Source organism: Branchiostoma floridae, unplaced genomic scaffold (assembly GCF_000003815.2).
Source record: "Branchiostoma floridae strain S238N-H82 unplaced genomic scaffold, Bfl_VNyyK Sc7u5tJ_1563, whole genome shotgun sequence".
Lineage (NCBI taxonomy): Eukaryota > Metazoa > Chordata > Leptocardii > Amphioxiformes > Branchiostomatidae > Branchiostoma > Branchiostoma floridae.
In genome coordinates, this window is record NW_023365761.1 from 27931 (window position 1) to 38653 (window position 10723).

General features: G+C 42.7%; 1 protein-coding gene across 2 annotated transcripts; it reads right to left on the minus strand.

The window, feature by feature from the left end:
* Window positions 1-3134: 3134 nt before the first annotated feature.
* On the minus strand, window positions 3135-10476 carry LOC118408263 (alpha-N-acetylneuraminide alpha-2,8-sialyltransferase-like). 2 transcript variants are annotated; one of them, XM_035808928.1, is made up of 9 exons: window positions 10181-10474; window positions 8783-9007; window positions 7994-8146; window positions 7388-7529; window positions 6763-6875; window positions 6050-6142; window positions 5263-5389; window positions 4400-4511; window positions 3135-3869 (listed from the first exon to the last, which is right to left on the minus strand). In XM_035808928.1, exons 2-9 carry the CDS (start codon window positions 8968-8970, stop codon window positions 3637-3639), a joined length of 1161 nt encoding a protein of 386 aa, XP_035664821.1. In that variant the 5' UTR covers window positions 8971-9007; window positions 10181-10474; the 3' UTR covers window positions 3135-3636. The 2 variants fall into 2 exon arrangements, with proteins under 2 accessions (XP_035664821.1, XP_035664822.1); XM_035808929.1 differs by lacking the exon at window positions 6050-6142 and having other exon boundaries at window positions 10181-10476.
* Between the last annotated feature and the right edge of the window lie 247 nt (window positions 10477-10723).

Consider the following 10723-nt stretch of genomic DNA (forward strand, 5'->3'; position numbering starts at 1 on the left):
CTTTCCATTTATTATACGCTAAAGGAAAGATACGGACAAAAAATACCTTTCAAATATACACAGTTTTGAACTTCGTAGAGCAATCACAAAACGCACAAGCGCAAAGCTGTTCACATTACTTTTCGCTTACTCTAAAGAATTTGCTACTCTCTGTTCGATAGATAAATTCAACTACATTCTGGGAGGCGATAACCCTTACTGTGTACAAGTAGACAAATATATCCACGACTGCTTATACCGTACAACCAATAGTATAAATGAGATGCCAGACCCAATATGTTGATTTATTCATACCTGTAGATATCCATATATGTCTGTTTAGTTGTACTGTAAGTGGTTGTTATAGACCTTACGAAAGTCGCTGTACTTTTGTCGTGTCAATAAAGATTCCACATCTCCCACATATTGATGGTGATGGTTTATTGCGCAACAATTGCATCGGTGACAATGTATGGCAATGTATAGATGACAAAAGTTACAGTCTTGTGCTACACATATACTAGTGGACTATATCGTGTGGAATCTACGGTAGGTAATAAAGGGAACAATTACATACATAAGATTGAGTATTTCTATGATACTTTGCGACCTACCTACCTACCTACCTAGTCCCTTGACCTCCAGGTCGTTGGGGGGACAAGGCAGACATGAAGATAGAGAGTTGCCTCCAGGTGTATCTTTCCCTAGCCAGGGTTAGTCTCTCCTGTAGGCTGAGGCCCGTCCAGTCAGTGATGTTGTCCTGCCAAGCTTTGCGTTGACGTCCGCGACGACGCCCTCCCTCTACTGTTCCCTGCAGGATTGTCTTGGCCAGGTTGTTGTGTCTGGTAACATGCCCAAACCACTGCAGTTTGCGTCTTTTAACTGTCCCTAAGATTGGTTCTTGAGGGCCAACAAGGTCGTGTACCTGTTCCCGCACATACTCGTTTGTGATGTGTTCATAGTACGAGATGTGAAGTAGCTTCCGCATGCACTTCATCTCAAAGGCTTGGATTTTTCTCTCTGAGGATGCCAGAAACGTCCAGGTCTCACACCCATACAACAGTATGGACACAACTAGGGTCTTGTAGAGCTTGTACTTGACAGTAAAGCTGATGTTGTTGGATTTCCAGATCCTGGACAGACGAGCCATTGCAGATGTTGCCATGGCAATCCTCTTCTGTACTTTTGTCCGACTGGTACCATCCTTTGTAATAGTCCCTCCCAGATATGTAAATGTTTCCACCTCTTCCAGTTGTTCCCCATTCATGAAGATGACCGCATGTGTTTCGTCCCTGCTGTTCACCATCACCTTGCTTTTCTCGGTGCTGACCTCCATGCCAAACGACCCAGTACTCTGTGTTAACTTGTCTGTAAGGTCTTGGAGTTCAGTGTTGTTGCCAGCGAGAAGGTCGATGTTATCTGCAAAGCGGAGGTTACAGATGCGTCTGCCACCAATAGAGATGGAGGTGTGGTGATCATACAGTGTGTCCTGCATGATCTTCTCCAGGTACAGGTTAAACAAGACTGGCGACAGCAAGCATCCCTGGCGAACGCCGACTGTTGTCCTGAAGGAGGGCCCCCAAGGGGGGGTACCGACAACGCTCTACGCTAAATTCGGGAGGGCCGGCTACGTAATACGCTAAATTATGGACACTTTATTACGCTCTACGCTAAATTACGAAATTTCATAATGCATTATGCAAATTTTTATTGTCCTTTGGCTGAACTCCGCCGACGGCAGAACATGTGAAGATGAGATCTAAACAAAACTGATAATTCCATCAATAAGATTAAAACTTACTTCTAAAGACGTCTTGCTGGCCAAAGGCGGCGACAGCAAATTTCTCATGTGACGTAATTTTCAGCACTTGTAGCACCGGAGGCGCAACAATCCTAGGCCGTCCGGGGGCATGCTCCCCCGGGAATATTGTGAAATCCTGACCCTCTGAAACGCCATTTTATGCATTTTGAAGGGCAAAGTTTGCTCACAGACTAAGCTAAGTTAAATAGCATCCAATGAGAAATTCACAAGGTTTTAGCTTTAAGCTGGGCAACGCCCCCAAACGTCATTTTCCGATTTCGAGTGCCGAAAGCACGAACAGTCGAACTGTCGCATGGTAGGTACGGGAAAATTTGGAAATTTTTACTCTCTGAAACACCATTTGCTGCATTTTGAGGGGCAAATTTTGCTGGCAGGCATATGCTCAATGTAATGACATTTCTGTCAGAGAAACGTCTTTGAGGGCGACGAGCGCCGGAGAGTCGTGAGCGCCGGAGGCTAGGCCCAAGCCGTCGCAAGCCTTGGCAAGGGCCGCCCGGCGCCCGGAGAAAAATTGAAATCTCGACCCTCTGAAATGCCATTTCCTGCATTTAAGGGGCAAATTTTGCTTATTAACTAAGCCAAGGTCGGTAAAAAGATTTCTACTAGTTGGGGGACGACGCTCCCGCAACATATTTTCACCATGTCCAGTGTCGAGCCATAGCAAGGAATGTCCGGCGAAATTTTGAAATCTGGACCCTTTGAAACGCAATTTCCAGCATTTTCGCGGGTAAAATTTGCCGGTAGACTAGTTAAGTTTAATGAAACTTTGATTACGCTTGACGAAAAATTAATATGAATTACGTTTTACGGTAAAATCCGGTCAGCCTCTACGTAATACGTTAAATTAAAGGGGCCAATATCGCTCGACGCAAAATGCACCGATTACGCTCTACGTTGAATTCGAACGGTCCCGCTACGGAGTACGTAGAATTAAAACCGCCGATTACGCTCTACGGAAAAGGGCTTTGGGGCCCCCCTGAAGAATTCCCCCACTTTGTTGTTGAGGAACACTGCACTGGACGCACTCTCGTACAAAGCTTCGATGGTCTGTATAAGGCCCTCTTCGACTCCAAAACTTCTCAAGACCCACCACAAGCCGTCATGCCACACTCTGTCAAAGGCCTTTTTAAAGTCGATAAAGTTGTGATAAAGGTCTTGTTGGTGCTGCATGTGTTTTTCAATGATGACCCGACAGTCGAAAATTTGACTTTGCGACATCAATTCATATTTGTCAACAGTTATTAAATAATGGTAGAGTTCCTTTTTTTGCATGGCGTGATAAATGTATTGACCTAGGTGGATAGATATGGAATCATGACATGATAAAGGTACATTGAAGGTGCCACCACTTGTGTGTGGTAGAGATATATTTGACTTAAATGTCTATATTTGACTTACATGATTTTCTTCATTATGTGTAGGCCTAGGACATGTTATAACAAAATGGTACTCATCTTCGTCAGGCTTGAAAATTTGCGCACAGGTGTGCATTTGCATCGAACGAGTTGCCCCCTAAGGTTAAAGTGGCCACTTCAGGCCTCGTTAAAAAAACTGTGAGCCGAAGGCGCTAGCCGTCGCAAGGGGGGTACGGAGATATTTTGAAATCTGGACCCCCTGAAACGCCATTTTCTTCATTCCAGGGGTACATTTTTATCTCGAAATTAGACCTCTACGAATTTACGTTGCAGTAACAGTTGATAGTTATGTGTCCAATCACCAGCTATATGTTCTTGTAGCCTGACTAAATCCGCGTTCCTTGCGGCCGACCCAACAGTTGCCGCAACCTGATACGCCATTAACCCCCGACAGACAGAGATTACAAGTATAAATACAGGCTATCTGTCCTTGCATTTCCCAGTGACTATGTTGATTATTCCTTCGCTATACATGCGAAATAAACGTCTGAATTCCGAGTCCATGTTATGCCATTTCTTAGAGAAGCCGTGTTTCCCCTTCTCGTAGTAGTGGAAGGGGATCTTGCGACCTTGTAAGTCGACCAGGTAGGGCCAAAATCCCAATAGGTTGACCTCGTCACAGAAGACTAAGGCCGCACTGGCGATCTTAAAACCTGAAAAAAAAAGTTAAGATGATCTAAGCAAGCATGACCTAGTCTCGTGTTCTCTCGCGAGATAGAGACTAGGTCATTCTCCGTGATCAAGATGTGCTGTCGGACATCGAAAATTTGGAGGTATGTACCTAACATTTAAAAAACAGTCATTGCTCGAAGAAAATTTGGATTAACTGTATTCATACGTGACTGATGAACCTCTTTAACGACAGTTAAGAAATAAGTCACTACCTTCGCTATTACTATTACTTAAAAAATGAGCAATTACAGGTTTATGGTAATGATAGAAAAACCTGTTTTGGTAACTACAGGTTTGCCATCATGGCAAAACCTGTATTGGTTTCGTAAAAGAAAAATTACTTGGAGGGAAACATCTTGCATTTTGTTGAAAATGTAGCCTTTCTAGTGTTTTCGGTAGTGTTTGTATGTATGTACATATGTGTGTGTATATAACCGGCATAACTGTACCATACCTGGATGTATTGCAGGGCCTATTATGTATGCGGTATAGGTCTTCATATAGTCCATACCTGTAGACTTGTCCCGCCCGAAAACCCTCCTCCTGTCCCAGAACTTGTTAGTCCGTGCGGGCCATGCTGGATGGAAATGGTACACGGTGTGGTTTGTTCGTCTACGTAGTCTCTACATGAGGATAGAAACATGTAGGCAATAGCCTTTCTTTAAAATGTACTAGAAGGTGTTCTTATTGATCGTTATTTGGTACCGTAATCTCCAAGCAGACCCTACGGTGCCATAAGATGGTATCAAAGCTAACAAAGGAGTATAGCCAGCCAAAGGGAGTCAGACATACTTCACTCCTCTGCTAGCTTTTGATACTATCTTATGCTACCGTAGGATCTGATTGGAGGTTAGGGTACCGGGCTATTTTGAACAAGACTGGCCCCTTTATGTTTTAGTTAAAAACGCAGTTAAAATGAGCCCGGGACCCGGTAACAAATAGACGTCGATACCAAATCGTGAAAACACAGAGAGGTACCCGCTAGGTACCCGACAGTCCACAGGGACAACTTTTGCAAATTTGTAGCTTCGGAGCCTGAACGGAACTACATCCCATATGGTGGTATCTCACTGCACTTGTAGCACCGTTGCGGCACTGCCGGGTTCGAAAGATTACTCAACGAACTTCAGAGGTAAAGAACGAATTTTCTTACGTGTTGTGGATTTTGTTGTCTTGTAAATTCAAACTTTTACGAATTACGCAATATCTAAATTACAAAAAAAAAAATCGGAATAAATAACACAACAGTGGCGAACTAAACGAAAAACGAACCCCTCAGTGCCACATGGGTGCCACAAGTGCAGTGAGATATACCACCTTTACGGACACCGGTGCAAATGACCGTATGGTAACTTTTTTAAATGAAGTACTTACATCGTAAACAAGTAAAGAGTGTCCGCTCTGCATTTTAGACGAGAATGGGTTGACGAGAATGCTGTAGTCTGAGCCGTACGACAGCACAGCGTGGACAAATCTGCTGGCTGAAACTTTATGTCCAAATCTGTAAAGAAAGTGCAGAGAAAAGGTATGTATCGCAAAATACCTGTGTTCAAGATGTCTTGTTGTTCTTTGTATTTTCCAGAAAAGCAAAGGAAAAATACCCACGTACATTACATAGTGCCATTATGTATTGCATTCTTCAATCATAGACCTCTTTCAAACGCGGTTGTATAGACCGTTCAGCGACGCCTGAAAAAGCTAGGGATTGAAATTGAAAACCTTAGCTATCATAATCATTGATATAAAATCATAATAAAGAACGCGGGAGACCCGTCTCACGATAACACACCAGTCCACACCACTGGCATGTCGTACTTATTCACTTACATCTGTGTGGCCAAGGGCCGTGTAAAAATAGATGGGCACCGCCCTGCACGTACACCTCGACACCTATACTTATTGTCGCAGAAATTACTGTACATGCAGAAATTCTGCATGTACAGCTGAAATGTTCGCGGCGGTTTTATGTTCGCGGTTTTTGCGGTGGCTATACCCACGGCGAACATTTTTCCATTATAGTGTTTGACTACAGCCAATGGCGCTACCGCGAACTTAAAACCAACGCGAATACTATACTCCATTTCCCACACTGTACCGTGAAAGTAAATCCCCGCAAACTTAAATGTATTTACAGTATATCTTTTTCCAATGACAAACGTACTTGTATCTGATGGAGTCCCCGTTTGCCACCATAAGTGTTGTTCTTGTACCGATATCATCGGCAAGCGCTGCTTTCATTGGTGCAAAGTTGAACCTGTATCGGAAACGATAGAGTAGTCGTCGTTTTTTTCCATTCCAGAATGACTTGATTTGATTTATTGGAATTGCAACAATACAATACTCGTGGATCACAGACGGCAGTAGGCTGGTTTTGTGATCCAGAATTATTTTTTTATTTGTTTGTTTGTTTGTTTGTTTGTATTGTGTACACAGCAAACCACCTTGTGACATTTTCCTCCACAAGGCCTTCCTATGAGCGTGCGGGGATCGTAGGGTTCGGCAAAAAATTGGGAAATTTGCCAGAGGAGTAACTCCCTTGGCAAATTATTCTCATTGGCCAGCGTAGTCTGGTAGAGACTATTGTGACATAACGCATCGCATTTGTACTGAAGAGTAAAAGTTGCATATCCAGATTTATTTGATCCACTCACATCGAGAACGATATCTTCTCTTATCGCTAAGTTTGGTAAGTTCCTTATCATAGTACCTGTTGGAAGTGTGACTCTCTGATGGAAAGTAATTGCAACAATTGTCTATATAGCTATGCAGCTGACTGTGCACGCTTTGAAGCTTTCTTTCGACTGACGAAGACACGAGACAGTACTCAAAAGGAAATATCATGAAATGAAGTGGTTTACTTCATTGATGACCCACCTTACAATCATATCTGATGAATCTATGAATTCTCCACAACTGCTGTTGATCAAGATCGTGCTGCTACCCACAATGCTGCAGCGTTTGAGTCGCTTCCGGGCAAAAGGAACGTCCTGTATGTCGGAAAGACACAAAAATGGAATAGAACATGTTTCAACCGGTTGTCTTATACATGCCACAATATCTGTGTGAACATCATGAAGACAAGATAAATTTTTCAAAACCATCACCACATTATGTTATTCATGTTATATCATATAGAATATAAGATATCAAAATCGGAAGTTCTGCTGCAGCGCAATAGAAAGTCGCTAGGATGCCATTAGTCGAAATTGTCTTTCATTTTGCAGAAAATTGTACCAACAAACCTGTACTAACCGACCTGTGTACATCTTAAATACAACACATATTTATACAATGACCTTATCATGTTCAGAATATATGATATCAAAACCGGAAGTTCTGCTGCAGCGCAATAGAAATTCGTCAGGGTGCCCATTATCGAACTTGTCTTACGTTTTGTTAAAACTTGTACCAGCAAACCTGCACCAACCAACCAACCAACCAACAAACTAACCAACCAACAAACCGACAAACAAACAAACCAGCAAACAAACAAACAAACCTCTGGCATTTTTTCCCACAAAGCCGGTGTCATGAGTCGCATGGACCCCCCACGAAGGTACTTGAAGGTGGAATTGACGGGTTGGTTTTTACGTGTGATGACAAACGTTGCCGACGTGTTGCATTCTCTTTCCAAGTCTAACCTGTAATAATTCAACACAGAAATGCTGAAAAACCTGTGAAGTTCTTAAAATTGAAACACATGCGGTGATTTAGTCCCTACCACATTCAGTAGGTCGTAGAAAAAATAGTAGAAAATTATGTAAATGAATAAAAAGCAAGTAGACACACAACAATGTCCAAATGGGTTTGCCGGTCTGACAATACAGCATGCAAACTCCTTTGGTAGTGCCTGTTTGCCCACGTTCTTGTATTCATTGCCAGATTTGGGCTGTATTAGTAAGGAGATACTAGTACTACAAGCAGATGTAGGATTGTGTTCAGCATTTTTGTCCCTATTGTTTTGGCTTAGCCTCCTTGCTTTATAGCTCTATAACCACTGACCAAAACGCCCAAAGAGCACACTTCGAGATTATTTTAAAGTACGTAACAGTAACTATGATGTGTGTTACTGATATCAACACTAAACAAAACAAAACAAACAAACCTTAAACGTTTAATTGCTGTCTGATTGAAGCTCCACCCTCTTTCAGTAGCGTTCTTCATGATGTCTAACACGAACTTGGGAATTTCCTTTGGCGGGCTGAATGGTACCTCAGGGAAGGCCACATAGGTAAGCACGTTCGCCTGATGCATTGCCCTGCATTGATGATATGCAATAATATGTATTGTATATATTACTGTGTGACGTGATATTACAATGAAATGATGCTAGTTATAGTTCAAAGCATTAAAGTTTGTACAATACAATTATTTCTCAAGCAATGACGTTTCTTTCAGAATGAAACAACAGAATTTTCAATGGCCAAATGAATAATTGGACCTTTGCCTTTATTATACTACTGTAACTAGTCCTAGTACGATGAATTGAGGATGGGACTAGGGGAAGTGAGGTGAGTACGATTAATATCTTCAATTTGAAGTTATAGTAATCTCCAAGCAGATCTTGCGGTGGCAAAAGATAGTATCATATGAGTTGATTTGTCACCGAGAACTCCTTTGCCGGCTAAACTCCTTCCCTAGCTTTTGATACAGTGGCAGTCAGTTAATTGCACAACGGATAATCGCACACTTCTGTTAATTCACGAAATTCGTAAATCCTGTGGTGATGCGGTCCAGCTTATCAACTTCGCTTTGTTGCACAATTCGGATAATTGCACGAAATTCACTGGCAAATGGGGTGTGCAATTAAGCGGTTTTTACTGTACTATGTTTTGCCACCGCAAGATCTATTTGGAGATTACAGTTATGGGCGATAATAGGCATCCAAACAGACCTGATTCTAGTCCTGGTTGCTATCGATGTTTGTGTATACTTCATCATAAACATCAAAGTGGCCGCCCCTGTCAACAGGACTCCGTACAGCATCAGGCGTATCCTCATCACGTGTAGTGTAACGGGTACCCTCATCACGTGTAGTGTAACCGGTACCCTCATCAAGTGTGGTGTAACTGGTACCCTCATCACTCGTGGTGTAACTTGTGGTACCCTTATGTTACTTCTGTAGAATAAATATGATGTCATATTATCAAAACTGTACATAACGTGTGGTGTAACCGGTGCCCTCATCAAGTGTAGTGTAACCGGTTACCCTCATCACTCGTGGTGTAATTGGTGGTACACTTATGTTACTTCTGTAGAATAAATAAAGGGCGTCTGAATATAGGGCGTCCGGGCATAGGGGTTTCAGGACATAGGTGTGTCTATGCTTATGGTGTCCGAATATGGGGGTGTCTGAACATAGGAGTGATCGGACATAGGTGTGTCCGACCATAGGGGTGTGCGGACATAGGGGTGTCCGGACGAAGGGGTGCCCGGATATAGGGGTTTCCGGACACAGGGGTGTCAAAACATAGCTGTGTCCGAATGTCAGAACATAGTGGTGTCAGAACCTAGTAGGGGTGTCCGGACACAGAGATGTCTTGACATAGGGGTGTCCGAATATGGGGGCGTCAAAACATAGGGGTGTCCGGATATAGGGGTATCCGGACGGACACAGGGGTGTCAAAACACAGGGGTGTCCGGACATACTAGTATATAGGGCCGTGTCCGAACAAAGGGGTGTCCGGACATAGGGGTTCCAGAACATAGGGGTTTCAGAACATAGGTGTGACTGTGCATATGGTGTCCGAATGAGGAGATGTCTGAACATATTAAAGGACGGCAGGCCATAGCAAAGGTTGTCAGAACATACCGATGTACAGCTTCTAGACTACCTCGTGACCTACATTAGGGTATTACACATATCCTGTAAAACCACCGGTATACTAGAATGTACAAGCAAATGCCACTACGACCACCTGTGAACCTACAAAACAGAAATATAGTGTACCGTATTGGCTATTGGATTGACCTCGCTCGTGATATAGATCATGCCCTGCCCCCCTCCCCACCTACATTAGTCACAGCATATTCCCCGTTGCCCTAGGGCAATAGTGTACTCAGTAATCAGTATGTTTAATGTAATGTTTTCCGATTTCAAACAGTACATTAAAAGCAGTAGATTAAAAACGACAACATACACAAATGTCCAGCTAGAAGATGGTAGCAACAACAGCAATTAGTACAAATTCGGTATGCGTATTCTTTACAATGATCGTCGAAAATATACTTGACATTATATACAGCTCTAAGAACTTGTACATATATTAATGTTTTAGCATACACAACTCACCTCTCGTCTTTGATACGGTAGACATAGCTAGACCAATTTTCCGATGTCTAAATGATAGTCCACGTTGGTGGTAACAATTGCGAAGGTAGCTGCATTATATAGGAGCATAAATAATAGACGAGGGTCTTTATTCTCTGGGCATTTCTCCCTCCCCAAAACACAGTGGTCTCTTCCAAAACAGGTTGGACCAGATAAAAAATTGAGTACACCAATTATTTGACGATAACAGTACAACGTTTGGGTGTGCGTGTATATAAACAACCGATTTTCCCATCATTAACTCTGCTGGAAAGCTTAATGTATGTCTCCACCCTTTTTCATTGATGTGGGAGGGGGGCATTTCACACCGACATTTTGAAAAAAATCTACTGCCAATTAGAATAATACTAGGACTTCATCCCTCCCCCTCCCTCTGTTTAATGGTTTAATCCAACAACCACTGCAGAGGCGATGTTATTTCAGGCTATAGTCTCAGGGTAGAATTATGTACATGTATTTGTCTATTTATTGGGTTGGCCGTATTGCGAGGATTTGGTATATGAA

Bases quoted from the DNA above. Each gene is read 5' to 3' on its own strand.
- LOC118408263 (XM_035808928.1), bottom strand. From the start codon at position 8,970: ATGAGGGTACCAGTTACACCACACTTGATGAGGGTACCGGTTACACTA. The intron at 4,512-5,262 runs GTAAGTACTTCA...ATCCTCATGTAG, and splicing joins ACTCTTTACTTGTTTACGAT to AGACTACGTAGACGAACAAA. The intron at 3,870-4,399 runs GTATGGACTATA...TTTTTTTTTCAG, and splicing joins CGGGCGGGACAAGTCTACAG to GTTTTAAGATCGCCAGTGCG.